A 15,088-nucleotide genomic window follows, 5' to 3' on the forward strand; every position below is an offset into this window, starting at 1 on the left:
CAATGCCTATTCATCAAATTAATTAAATAAGTTGAATATTCCCTTTCAATGAAGATGCAGATTCCTCAACCATATTACATATTTCTTTCATAAATTAAAAGTATTGCATTACAGAAACAAAATAAAGTAAAAATAAAATAACTCATTCTAAATTAAATGTTTAACCAGACTAATGAGGTAAGCCATGTGACTGACTGGATAACTGACTACCTATGATACAATTTTTTGTCTCCTAAATATGCTAAAAAGAAGGATTCTGAATAGACAGATAGATAAAAGAATAAAGGGAGGAGAAAGGAAGAGACGCAAAGTTCCCACTCTAGTCCGATATCATGAAACATTTGAGTCTCCACAATTCCTGTTCCACCAGCTACACCTGTATGGAATGTCACACACACACACACACACACACACACACACACACACCAAAATGAGTCAGAGTTAATATGACCCTGACTCATAGCACACTCCCCCTACAACATACCTGACTAGCACATCATATCTGACTTGCTAAGCACCACATGGTCTCATTATTTACTCACACCCAATTCACGATAGCTTTCAATGACAACACACCTATCTGACACAATAACAAAACACCAGACTTACTCCTAACTCAACATACACAACATATCTAACTTGCTACTCACTTCATAAGGTACAAGATATACTAAAAAAAATAAGGAACATTTGAATCACAAAGACAAAGCAGACTCACTTTCACAGAAAATCTACTTGACATTAACAACACACCTGGCTGACTACCGACTCATTCCACACGACTCACTCCTGACTCACCCAACATGCATGGATCACAGTTCAACCTACCGGCAGGCTGGGAGAGGACCTGGTGGTAGGTGGGGTCAACCCTGGCATGGCGCTCACAGGCTGGTTGGGTGTAGGGGTCGGGGGGTGCGGGGGGTGGCGTTACACCCTGCAGGCGGGTACACAGAACACAGGTAAGGGGCGGAACACACTTACACTGAACAGCCGGGATCCTGCCACCCCCACCCCCCCGTCTGAGTCCAGCACAGAGACCAGCTCCAGCCCTAACCAGACGCCGACGTTTTACTGCCCGTATCCCCTGCGTCCGCGCTGTTGAGGTCCCGTCCCCTCCGCCACCGCCCATCCCCACACCCACACCTTCCTCCATCCGACTGTGGTAGCCATTGACGGCAGTGCGGGTGGTGGTGGGTGAGGCAAGGCAGGTCAGGGCAGGGTCTTGGAGGTCTAGGTGGGCAGGGTCGCGTAGTGTTGTGCCTCGCAACCGGCTGGTCTCTTCTACTTGTACTGCCCCTTTGGTGTTCCGTATGTGTCTGTGAAGAGGAACGGTGTTAGTTAGGGTCTCTCTCACTCTCTCTGTAGCTTAAAGTCTCAAACATTTTGGAGCTTACACATCCATATTTGCTAAGTCTTTCATAGTTGAGGGTATTTCTAGAGTTAGTTTTGAAGCCTAGAGGTAGTTTTATAGGTTTCTGAACCATGAATGTGAAAAACTCATGAGAACCTGACTAAACTCTATTGTAACCTTTGGAAATATTTACTGTGAGACCTGAAAGTGCTTGAGAATATGACCTCTCTCACAATCATCTTCCACTCCAAAAATTTATCCGGCACCAAGAAACAACGCCCCAATAATCAATCCAAAAATTTATCCATACTACTTGACTCCCTCTTCACCTCTTTCCTCTCCATTACCCACTGATCTCACCCACCTTCACACAGCAAACATATGTGAGCCAAGAGACTGAATACCACAACATACCTCACATAATATGGCCACAGTATCATGTAATGGGGTAATGTTATGCAAAAAGAGAGAGAGAGAGAGAGAGAGAGAGAGAGAGAGAGAGAGAGAGAGAGAGAGAGAGAGAGAGAGAGAGAGAGAACTGAAATGCTGTAATAGGGAAAACAAGGTCCAAAAGGAAGAGACAAAAGAAAAGAAAAACAAGGGAGGTATGGAAACAGGAAAAGAACGAAAGAAAAAAGGAAAACAAAATAATAAAACAAGAATGGAAGCGACAAATAAATAAATAAATAAATAAATAATAATAATAATAATAAAAAAAAAAAAGGACGCATGAGAAGGATGAGAAAGAGGAGGCAGTAAAAGACTTATCAAAAAGATGAATATAAATGCAAGAAAAGTAGAGCAAGAAGAATTAATGCAGAGAAGGATCTGTGTTGCGGTTGAGGGAATTAAGGAGTGACGTCAGAACAAAGGGAGGGAGGGAGGGAGGGAGGGAAGGAGAGAGAGAGAGAGAAGGATTTGGGTGACTCACGAGTATATTTTATGTTGCTGGAGGATTCTGTACTCAAGGTCTGCTATCTGAGCCTGCAGCCACGTCCACCGGGAGGCCACCCACGCCCGCGCCCTGCAGTACCTTGCGAATGCCCTCTCTCGCCTGGAACAAGAGAAACAGGAACGTCAAAATACAGAAACAAAACACAAACGACAAATACAGAAACAAAAAAGAAACAGACATTAAAACAATACAGAAAACATGAATGTGAGGATACTGAAACAAAAGAAACACACACATCAAAGCACAGAGGAAATGCAAATGTCAAAATACAGAAAGAAAAGAAACAAGTGTCAGAATACAGATATATACACGTGAAGATTATGGCTGAGGAGAGGGGGGAAAAATACAAAAAAAAGTTAATAGAATGGTGCACACACACACACACACACACACACACACACACACACACACACACACACACACACACACACATCAATACAAATGTTATGAGGGAGGAATAAATAAAGAAACCTAAAATAAGCTTGGTAATATGAAAATGAGATATGAATGTAAAAGAAGGAAAAAAAACAAAAAAAACTGCAACATTAAGCAAAATTATACAAGGGACAGAAAGAGAAGCAGATCAAGAACATATGGAGCACCAGGAAGAAGAAGAAGATGAAAAAACTTGCAACACTCAGCAAAATTATACAAGAAATAAGACAGACAAGCAGATCAGGAACATATGTAGGACCAAGAGGAAGAACAACAATAACAACAAGAAAAAAGGAAAAAGGAGGAAAAAAATGGCAAAAAAAAAAGCAACACCACTAAACAGGAAGCAAGGGAGGAAGGAGAAGTATGTCACGTTACAACTTTTCTCATCAACATCACCCCATTAACCCCAACCCCCATCACCCCCTACCCCCATCACCCCTGCCCCCACCCTCACCAGCATTCCTAACAAATTACCTTCACTTTCCTAACTGTAACTCCCTATGCATTCCTAACCTTCTATGTCTCCCACTACCTGCTCCTAAACTTACCATTATACCCAGGAAACAGTGCAGAGCCTCCCTTATTAGTATGTGGCTAACTGTGGAAGCTTATGATTACCTGGATGGTGGTGACTGGATAGCTGCCTCGACTTAGGAATAGACTGGTGGCTAACTCTTTGTCCTTAGCGAAAAATGAATGATAAGAAAGAGAAAGGGAGGAAAGGGCTGAAATGCTGTGTAGTAGGGGGGAAAAAAAGGGAGGTTCAAAAGGAGGGGGAGCAATGGAAAAGGAAATGGTTGAACCTAATCATACATAATAGCTGCTTCGACTTAAAGTACAGATTGGTGACTAACTCTTTGTCCTTAGTGATAAATGAATGGCTGAATCTAACCCTACATAACCTAATCCTACCTAATATATAGCTAATGATGGATAGCTGCCTGGATTTAACTATAGGCTGGTGGCTATCTCTTAATCCTTTAGTAAAAAATGAATGGGTGAATCTAACCCTTTGTAATAGATAATAGTCTTACTTTTATGATTTTCTGTACCTTACCAGTTGAACCTTACCTTTTGTAATAGCTAATAGTCTCTCTTTTATGAGTTGCTGTACCTTATCAATTGAATCTAACCTTTTGTAATAGCTAAGAGTCTCCCTTTTATGATATTTTGTACCTTATCAATTGAATCTAACCTTTTGTAATAGCTAAGAGTCTCCCTTTTATGATATTTTGTACCTTATCAATTGAATCTAACCTTTTGTAATAGCTAAGTCTCCCTTTTATGATTTTTGTACCTTATCTAACCCTTTGTAATAGTTAATGGTCTCCCTTTTATGAGCTTCTGTACCTTATCAATTGAATCTAACCCTTTGTAATAGTCAATGGTCTCCTTCTTAAGATTTTTCGTTGCTTATCAATCCCATCATCAACATAAGGTGTGAGTATGCAGATTATTTCCATTGTCTAGGCCCAGGACAATATGCACCCACTGGTAACTCTATAGGCATGTACACGGAAGGGAAGTCAAGGCTCTGCTGATTAAAACTATGCAATGTTTAATGGAACTTCCCAGAAAGTCCATTATCTTTACATTCATGCCTCTCTCTCTCTCTCTCTCTCTCTCTCTCTGACACACACATCATTATACAGCTGTTATTTCTTTACACTACATTTACACACACACACACACACACACACACACACACACACACACACACTGCAACATTTCCTCTACTCCTTTCACTCTTGCCTGGCTACAGTTTGCACAGGTGTTAGGGTTAGTCACAGGTGTGGCGCTCAAACTCCTTACCCCAATACACTCAACACATCCATTTCACTCCCCTCTGGCTTCTCTTTCTCTCCCTTTAGCATCTCCATTTTCCATCACCTTCTCTATGTACTCCATCTCTTATTCATCATTTTCTTACATTTCTTAAGTCAATGCCTCTATCTCACTCCCCTCATCATCTCTTCCTCCTTCTTTAGTATCTCCATTTCCATCACTTTCTATGCCTACTCCATCTTTCTCTATTTTTCTTCCACTTTCTATGCCTCCCTTCTTTCTCATTTCCCTTTTGCTGCTCTTTCTCTCTCTCGTCCATTCCTCTGTACTTCATTTTCTCACTCTTTATTATTCCTCCATTTCATCCTCCTTCATCAATTCTTTCTCTTCCTTCTTTCTCACTTTCCATCTCTTCCTCTATACTCCATTTCCCACTTTTTTCATATTCTCCTCTTAATCACTCCTTCCTCACTTCCCTCTTCCTTTTCTTTCTCCCCCTTTTATTACCTTCATCTCCATCACTTCTTCCATATTCCATCTCTCACTTCTTTTTCTTCCCTTTCCTCCTCTTTATCCCTTCCTTCCTTCTCTTCCTCCCTTAATTACACCAACAATTGCTCTTGTCTCTATTCTTTATCCTCCTCCTCCTCTTCCTCATTTCCACTGAAGACTGAAGGGAACACAGGTAAGAGATTAAACTTTTGAATCACCTGTATAAATTCTCTCTCTCTCTCTCTCTCTCTCTCTCTCTCTCTCTCTCTCTCTCTCGTTTATGGAGCAACACAACACACATCTGACTTTCTAATTTCCTCTATTTTACTTGATTTCTCTGCCAGGGGATCATGTGTGTGTGCCTTCAAGGGCCGTCTGTCTTTTCTACAATCTTGTCTTGCCTTTGTAACGCGTGGACGAGGAGATGGGGTGCAAAGAGAGGCTAATATAAGTGTTGGTAGTGGTGGTGGTGGGTGGTAGTGGTGATAGTGGTGGTGGTCTCTCTTCTTCCCACTCCCCCCCTCTCCACTCCGCCCTCCTGGTATAGCCTCGCCGTACATATTGCTACTCCACCCTTTCCTACTCTCTCTCTCCTCCCCTTCCTCCTCCTCCTCCTCCTCCCCTGCATACCTAACCTATCTTCTGTCAGCCATTTAAGCACAGCAACTCTCTCCCTTTCCCTTCCTTTTCGCTTCTCTCATTACTGACTACGAGAAGGCTATACTACCCATCTCTCTCTCTCTCTCTCCCCCGCGTTGTCTCCCATTTTTCTTCCTACTCCCATTACTCTTTTATTTACCCCCTACATCCTCCTCCTCTTTCTCCTCCTTCCATATTCTTCTTCCTTCTCATTCCCTTCGTATTTATTCTTCAGTCCCCACTTCATCTTTTCCTTCTTTCCGTTCTCCATTTTTCCCATTTTCTCTTCCGTCCCATTCTCGACCATTTCCTTTCCCTCCTCCCTTCCTCTCCCCACTTCCTTTTCCTTTCAACCTCTCACAGCTTTCCTTTCCTCCCTTTTCCCCTTCCTCTTCACGCTTCCTTTTTTCTTCCTTCCTTCTCAAATTTTTCTTTCTTTCTTTCCATCCTTCTATCGACATTTTCCATTCCTACTATCCTTCTATCTTTTTCCTTCCTTCTCAAATTCTTCTCTTCCTTTCTTTCCATCCTTCAATCGACATTTTCCATTCCTATTCTTCTTCTATCCACGTCTTCCTTTCCTTTCTCCTCCTCTCCTTATCTCCTTCCCACTCTTGCTCTTTCTTTCTCCCCTTCCTCCTATCTGCCCCTTCTATTCCTATCTCCTCCATCTATCCACCTCTCCTTTATCTCCTTCCCTCCCTTGCTCTTTCTTTCCTTCTTCCCTCCCTCCTATTCCTCTCCTCCTATCCACCTCCCTCTCCTTCCTCCTCCTCTCTTATCTCCTTCCCTCCCTCCTATTCCTATCTCCTCCTCCTATCCACCTCCCTCTCCTTCCTCCTCCTCTCTTATCTCCTTCCCTCCCTTGCTCCACCCTTGTCCACATTACCACAAAAGCTGTTTATAGTATCTTGGTTATTCATATGTGTCGCTTTATCGATTTTCTTTTGTTTTCTTGCTTCGTCTACTCAACGCTTTTAGTCTCTCTCTCTCTCTCTCTCTCTCTCTCTCTCTCTGGGTAACCGTCTCGTATAATCGTTTTCTTTAATTATTCATTTTCATTCATGTTCAGAGTATCTTTATGCCCTCATGTATCTCTTTCTTCAATTATCTTTCCTTACGACATTCTTCTTTCTACTTTATTCCATCATTCTTTTTTTTCTTCTTTCATCTACTTTCTTTTCTACCCTTTCTATCTCCTTCCATACTTTTCTTTCTATTTTCCTATTCTTATCTATTACCGTTTCCTCTTCATCATATCCTTAATTTATCCTCCTCTTTCCCCTTTCTTCTCTCATTCTTCTGTATTTTTCTCCCTTTCACATACTCTTTGCTATCATATCTTCTCATCTCAACACTTTCTCTTCCCTTCCATCATTCTCCTATTTTCTATTTGCCGTTTCTCTTTCCTCACATACTTAATTTATTCTTATCCTCTTTTCCTTCCTTCCTGCTCTTTCTACTCTTCCACCTTCTTTTCATTCACTTCCATTCTTTTCTCTCTTCTCATCGCTACGCTTTTCCTTCCCCTCCAACCTTCTCTTTCTATTTTCATTTTCCTAAACATTACCGTCTCCTCTTCGTCATATCCATAATCTATCCTCCTTGCTCTGTTTTCCTTCCTTTCTGTTACTAATCCTCTTTGTCCATTTTTCCTTCCTGTTCCACCTTCATATTGTAATCTATTCCGAGTTTCCAGTCTTATTCCTCCTTTACGTTACTCTCCTTACTCTTATCCTTCACTTCTCTCCTTACTCATTCCTTCCTTTAACTCTCCTTGCCTTCTATCCTTCCATCCTTACTCTTATTCCTTCCAATCTTTACTCTTATTCCTTCCATCCTTACTTTCCTTGTCTTCTCTCCTTTCTCCTTCTTTTCATCAATACTCTTCATGTCCTCTATCCTTCCCTATTCCTTCCATCCTTACTCTTATTCCTTCCAATCTTTACTCTCCTTTCCTTACTCTTATTCCTTACATCCTTACTTTCCTTATCTCCTTTCTCATTCCTTCCATTAATACTCTTCTTGCCTTCTCTCCTTCCCTATTCCTTCCATCCTTACTCTTATTCCTTCTAATCTTTACTCTCTTTACTCTTATTCCTTCTCTCCTTACTTTCCTTGCCTTCTCTCCTTTCTCATTCCTTCCATTGATACTCGTCTTGCCTTCTATCCTTCCATATTTCTTCCATCTTTACTCATTCCTTCTAATATTTACTCTCCTTTCCTTACTCTTATTCCTTCTATCCTTACTTTCCTTGCCTTCTCTCCTTTCTCATTCCTTCCATTAATACTCTTCTTGCCTTCTATCCTTCCTTATTCCTTCCATCCTTACTCATTCCTCCTAATCTTTACTCTCCTTCTTTCAATCCCCCATTCCTTCCATCCTCCCCTCCCTTCACCAATGGGCCCCAGCCTTCTACGCAATCCGGGCTTCGACCTCCTCCTCTTCTCCCCCCTTCCTCTTCCTCCTCCTCCTCCTCCTCCTCCCCCGCCTTCTCCTGCGTCATCTTCAGCCATAGGGTTCAAGGCACGCGCTTCGTCTTGCCTTTTCTTCATTTATTTACTCGCTTACTCGCTTGGGAGATGTGAGTAAGGGTGATATACGTGTGGGGACTCACCCTACACACACACACACACACACACACACACACACACGGAGTAACGCTTTAAGTCTCTTCAACATGGTAGTATGCGATTTTCTGAGCTTAGTCTGTGGTTAGTATGAGTAGAGACGGGGGGGAAGGCGAAGGGAGGAAGGCATGCAGTGATAAGCTTTACTGGTGGTGGTGGTGGAGGTGGTGACGTGGGGTAAACAAGAGTAAGGAACAAAGAGGGGAAGACATATTGATAAGGCTAGGTGGTGTGGTGGTGCTGGTGAATGTGGGTGGAGAGACAAGGTGGAGGAGGAGGATAGGGAGTGCAGGGGAAGATGAAGAGGGACAGAAATGCAATGGTAAGAATAATTGGTGATGGTGGTGATAGGTGGAGGAAGATGGTGAAGGGAAGGAGGAAGAAAATGGGGAAAGATATGCAATGGTAAGAATAATTGGTGATGATAGCTGTGGTGAAGGTGGCGTGGTGGACAAGATAAGAGATACTGGTGAGCAAGAAAGGATAAGGTAAATGGAGGAGGAGGAAGAGGAGGCACCAAGCTATACCTCACCAGCCAATGCGGCGTCTACCCTCCTCCTCCTCCTCCTCCTCGCCTCCCCCCCTCCCTCCTTTCTCCTCTTCCTCCCTTGCCTCCCTCCCTCCCTGAAGCCGTACACCCTCCCTTCCCTCTCAAATATCTCCTTCCCGACACACACACACACACACACACACACACACACACACACTATTTCCTTTAGATTTTTAAGTTCTTCACATAAGTTTTTGAGAGAGAGAGAGAGAGAGAGAGAGAGAGAGAGAGAGAGAGAGAGAGTACAATGGAGTGTATTTCCTCATGTGCGTCTCCTCCCTCCTCCTCCTCCTTCTCCTCCCCCCTTCTTCCTTCCTGTCACCTCCCCCCCTCCCCCCCGTGTGCCCGACCATATAACACGCTGACGCCAACTCTCTCTCTCTCTCTCTCTCTCTCTCTCTCTCAAATTGGTTGTAAAAGAATAAAAATAAAAATCGAGGTAACAAAAAGAGCGTAACCACACACACACACACACACACACACACACACACACACACACACACACACACCAATGCTGATTCACCGGTATAACTAGTCAAGACGCTGATAAGAAATTGGAGGAGGAGGAGGAGGGAGGAGGAAATGACAGACAGGCAGACGAATGGGCGGTAAAAGATGAAGGGAAGGAAAGAGGATGGAGGAAAGAGGGAGCGGGGAAAGAGGGAAGAGGTATGGGAGGGTGAATGATGGATTGAGTGAAATAGATGAGAGGAGGAGGAGGAGGAGGAGGAGGAGGAAGGAATGCTTGTTAAGTGATGAAATATTAGGTGAAACGAAGGATATGAAGGAGAATAAAGAAGAGAAAAAAAAACGAGAAAACTGGAGAAAATTATGAGATGGAAGTCATAATTTGATGTATATTACTTTTACTACAACTACTACTACTAAGAAAAAGATGAAAGGAAAAAAAAAAACTAACGGAGATAATGAGAGAGAGAGAGAGAGAGAGAGAGAGAGAGAGAGAGAGAGAGAGAGAGAGACGAGGTGTCTCACTCACACTATCTCACAACACCACGATAACAATGGCCCATGTCACAGAGACAGAGAGAGAGAGAGAGAGAGAGAGAGAGAGAGAGAGAGAGAGAGAGAGAGAGAGAGAGTATGCCGTGAGAAGAAACTGTAAACGAACCCATATTTAGTCCGTGACGAAAGACTATTCCAGACTAACAACAAAAACAATAACAACAACAAATCGCCCCTCCCCCTAGGACCCCCCCCCCACACACTTTTCCCTTCCTCCCCTAAATACATCCGTTTCCCCTATTTCCTTCCCTTCCCTTTCCATCCCATCCTTCCCCTTTGAGTGTAAGTTCCGACTTTTCCACTTTACTCTTTCTTCACCTTTTCTATTTGGTCTTATTTCCACTTTTTTCCCTCTCTTCCCCTTCCTTCACCTCTTTCCCTTGTTGTTCAGTTCTTTCGTCTCTCCTTTCTTCCTTCCTCCGTCTTCTATAATGAACATAAACTCCTCCTCCTCCTTCTCCCCCCCCGCGGTTTTCCTATTTCCTCTTCTCCCTTATTTCATCTCTTTGCAGTTCAGTTCCTCCGTCTCTCCTTTCTCTGTATTCCTTCCTCCTCCTTCTGTTTGGACCCTAAACTCTCCGTTACTCCCTTTGCCAAGTCCTTCCTATTTCTATTTCCTATTACCCTTGCAGCTCAGATCTTCGTTTCTCCTTCCTTTCTCTTCCTTCCTCCATCTTGTCATGAACCTATAGCTATACTACCCTGCTCTCCTTCCTTTCCCTCTCTTCTCTTTTCTTACCCTCCCCCTTTCTCATTTCTTTCTCTCTCTCCCTCTCTAATCTCTTTTCTTCCTCTCCCTCTCGATTCTTTTCTTCGTCTCCATCTCTCCTTTTTTTCTTCCTTATAAATGTCTTCCTAAAACAATCCTAATAAAAACGGACATATTAGAATACAATAGCCACCATGTCACGTGCATTTAAATGTCTCCACGAACACAACAGCGGACCTTCAAATAAACCTAACACCGCAACACTGACAAGAACAACAGTAACATTGAGGTCATTAAGCTTCTATATCACCCTACTAATTAGTTTCTGGTCGTAATTGATAACACCGTAACACTAACAAGAACAAGAGCAACACTGAGGAGACCAACGTTGCCAGATTGTCGTTTTCTGCTTATTGTATTTGTCGATTTTTAACCCAAGACTATCATCTCTCCGCTTCCTTTCCATCTCTCTTCTCTTTTCTTCTTCTACTACTCTATTCTCTTTTCTTCCTCTCCCTTTATCATCTCTCTTCTTCCTATCCCTTTCTCTTCTCTTCTTCCTCTTCCTCTCTCATCTCTTTTCTTCCTCTCCCTCTATCATCTCTCTTCTCTTTTCTTTCCCTCCCTCTCGCTTTTCTTTTCTTCCTCTCACTTTATCATCTCTTTTCATTCTGTCCCTTTCTCATTTCTTTTCTTCCTTTCCCCCTCTCTCATCTCCTTTCTTCCTTTCCCTCTCTCTTCCCTTTTCTTCTTCTCCCTCGCTTATTTCTCTTCTTCTTTTCGTTCTGTATTTTCTTTTCTTTCTCTTCCTCTATAATCTCTTTTCTTCCTCTCCCTCCATCATCTTTTCTTCCTCTCCCTCTCTCATTTCCTTTCTTCTTCCTTTCTCATCTCTCTTCATTACGGGTCAGAAAAAAAAAAAAAAAAAAAAAAAACGCTCGAAGTACATCAATCTGGTAACACTGCTGAGGTCATTAAGCGTGCATTTCACCCTCACAATTAGCTTCGGCTCGTGTAATTAATTGGCCCCGCCATAAGAGAGCATTTATTCCCGACTTTTAGCATAAATATAAAACAGGCGATTAACATTTTTCTTCACTTTAACAAATATATAAACGGCTATTAACTTTTTTCCCCTATAAACATTAACATTAAAGGAGCATTAGAGCGTTCATCCTCTTACGCCGTGTCACCTGTGTGTGTGTTAATTAAAGGTGCATGTGTTGGTTGAAATGTTTTGTTCTCAATTTTTTATATATTTTTATTTTTTTACCCGTCCGCTGGGATTGACACGTATTTTGCCTTCACTGGTAGCCTGATAACATATAGTCCCAGGTCTTTCTCTGCCGCTGTGGTGGATAGTGGAGTGTTTCCCATGTGTTATTGGTATGCTAAATTTCCCCTCCAAAGCTGCATGACTTTATGGTTGGTATTATAAGACCATTTCGCTTCTAACATCAACTATTTCTAAAGGTCAAAGAGGGAGGGAATTGAGTTCTAATGAGTGTTTCTTTAGGTTCATGATACTGAAGAAGGGACAAACTACCATCAGGTCAAAAAAACTACTCCTGGAAATGCCCATCGTCCTAGGAAAGCCTTGTCAAATAGGTGAACTTCAGCGACAAAATGTTTAGTAATACGGCCCAATATTTTTCTTCACTGAATTGGAGCAGCCACTTTTTGTTCCATTCCTGAAGCTTGGTGATGTCTTCTTGGAGGGAAATACGCAGTTATGGGGTTAATGTATGGCGTGCGCGTGTGTGGATACCGAGGCAATTCTCTATTCCCTCATCCTTCTTTAATACTGCTACTCGTTGTCGGTTTCCTTTGGTTGAAAATGTTATACTCTTCACTTTTTTATTTATTTATTATTATTATTTTTTTTTTTTTGCAATGTCTGACCTGTTAACAGCTGGGTTGATTCTCTATTCCCTAGCTCTTTTTAAACACTACTACTCGTGTTTTGTTTCTTCTTCCTCCGCTTGATTCAAAATACCTGGGCGAAGGATACCTGTTTCAACTCATTACTTTTTTTTCATGTCAGGCGTGTCAGTGAGTAATACCTGCATACATCTCTATTCCCTAATACTTCTTATATATTTCTACTCCTGCGCTCGTTCTTTTCTCTTCCCGCTTGATTCAAAATACCTGGGCGAAGGATACCTGTTTCAACTTAATTATTTTTTTTCATGTCAGGCGTGTGAGTAAGTAATACCTGCATACATCTCTATTCCCTAATACTTCTTATATATTACTACTACTGCGTTCGTTCTTTTCTCTTCCCGCATGATTATAAATACCTATTTCAACTCATTACTCTTATTTACTCAAGTGGTTGGAGTAATAGCAGGTTGTGGGTATCAGGTCAGGGCCGACAGAGAAGCAGGTAGAGTGATGAAGTCAGAAGCTTTCCCGGACTAGGATGGGGTGCAAAAACGCCAGACAGAGGTGATGGACGTTGGGAAAGGGCTTTGAAATTCAGTGGACTAAATATGGTTGCTAATGATATGTTTTCACCTGTCCAGGAAAGTCACAAACACTCATATCAACGTCACTTCTCTGCTGAGGCAACACTTTCAAATTTGCACACTTTACTTCAATCTAGAATAATAATATTTTGTTTACCACAGAAAAAAAAAAAAGTGTGGAGAACTCCGTATGCTAATTAAAAGCCTCCAATCACACGCAAGGGCGCTCGCGGCATCACGAGTTCCAACAATACCTAATTGGTGACCTACAAGCTTATGATGTTACGTTAAGATGCGAACATTTAATTGTCTGCCTTTTCTCTCGCCTCCATTAAATAATTAGAGGATGCAAATTGTCTGTAAATGATTTCTGGAACACAACACAGTTTGTCTGTTTGTTTCCCTCCCCCCATAACAACACTAGCAAGTTATGGTTCATTTTGATGTTTTTTGCAACATTTAAAGAAGAACAATACTAAGCCAAGATTTTCAAATACCATCTAATGCAACTCCCTGGAATAAATGAAAACAAAATAAAGGGAAAACATATAAACACATGGAAAATGGGAACTACTACTATTTATACTCGCATAGTCCCAGAAACTACTTCTATTGCTACTTCTATTAATGCATACTATCTAAATATTTAAGACCTACAAATATTGGGGTATCGAGTTCAAGATGAAATAGACCACTTGCTAAACAAATGAATAATTAAAGTTTGAATTACTGGATTTTTACGAGCCAACTCTCTCTCTCTCTCTCTCTCTCTCTCTCTCTCTCTCTCTCTCTCTCTCTCTCAACCCAGCAACAAGCTCAAGTGGAGGGAGAGAGGAGAGGGAAGAAGGGGACGTCTGGAGAGAGAGAGAGAGAGAGAGAGAGAGAGAGAGAGAGAGAGAGAGAGGGGGGGAGGGGTGAGAGCACGTTGAACTGTGGCTCTGATGGTCTCTCATGACAGTACACTGCTATATCCTGTGTGTGTGTGTGTGTGTGTGTGTGTGTGTGTGAGAGAGAGAGAGAGAGAGAGAGAGAGAGAGAGAGAGAGAGAGAGAGAGAGAGAGAGAGAGAGAGAGAGAGAGAGAGAGAGAGAGAGAGAACTATCTGTAAGGAAATAATAAAGATGAATTGGAATAAGAGAAGAAGAGAAGAGGAGGAAGAGGAAGAGGAAGAAACCAACCAGGCCATGTGGTAAAGACGAAAAACACAAACAAAAAACGAAGTAGAATTGCAGCATATAACACACACACACACACACACACACACACACACACACACACACACACACACACACACACAAAGGGAGTCTGACGCTTTCATATATATTTATCTTGCCTATTCTTGAACTTGTGTGTGTGTGTGTGTGTGTGTGTGTGTGTGTGTGTGTGTGTGTGTAGATAACCGCCTCTCCCTTTATCCCCACTAAAACATCCTACACTACAAACCCCTTCAATGGCGCAAGGTCTAAGCCGATCAACCTCACAAACCACGGCACTAGGGTTCGAATCCAAGCCCTTTATGAGACAGGTAAAGCAGTGTAATTACCCAGGTGTGTCCAGCCAGGTGCTCATCCCCTCTAGTGCGCCATAAAGGTACGACAACGCCAGGTAAACGTTGTCGACATGGATATTACGTTACAAAGAGCGCGGTGTTACGGGAAGGGCCATGAAGTGTTTTGGAGAGGAGGCGGATGTTGGTACAGTGGCAATGCGTAGTTTAGGAATTGTTGGTAAGCAGTTTGTGTTTGTTAGTTAGTGAGCAGTGTAAGTGTTAGTTAGTAGTGTTAAAAGTTAGTAAGCATTGTAAGTGTTAGAAAGCAGTGTCAATATATTTGTAGTGTATTAGTAGGCAGTGTAATTATTAGTAAGTAGTGTTAGTGAGTTAGAAAGTGTAAGTAAGCAGTGAAAGTGTGTAAGTTAGTAAGGAGTGTTAGTACGAGTAATGAATGAGGCAGTAAGTTAGTTGAGGTTGGTTGTGTTAGGTGCAGTGTTGGTAAGTGTCAGTAAGTAGTGTTAGTAAAAGTAATGAAGTTGATGGCAAGTAGTGTTGT

General features: G+C 42.1%; 1 protein-coding gene across 5 annotated transcripts in view; it reads right to left on the reverse strand.

Moving 5' to 3' along the window:
• The window catches only part of LOC126980378 (KAT8 regulatory NSL complex subunit 1-like), a 75,319-nt gene that overhangs the window by 8,561 nt on the left and 51,670 nt on the right, over positions 1-15,088 (reverse strand). For all 5 annotated transcript variants that reach the window (XM_050830241.1, XM_050830236.1, XM_050830237.1 and 2 more), the window contains 2 exons: positions 2,283-2,405; positions 829-1,316 (listed from right to left, as the gene is read on the reverse strand). In XM_050830241.1, the coding sequence (XP_050686198.1) occupies positions 829-1,316; positions 2,283-2,405 (611 nt within the window). The remainder of the gene's footprint in view (positions 1-828; positions 1,317-2,282; positions 2,406-15,088) is intronic.

The sequence above is a fragment of the Eriocheir sinensis genome, chromosome 44 (assembly GCF_024679095.1).
Source record: "Eriocheir sinensis breed Jianghai 21 chromosome 44, ASM2467909v1, whole genome shotgun sequence".
NCBI lineage: Eukaryota > Metazoa > Arthropoda > Malacostraca > Decapoda > Varunidae > Eriocheir > Eriocheir sinensis.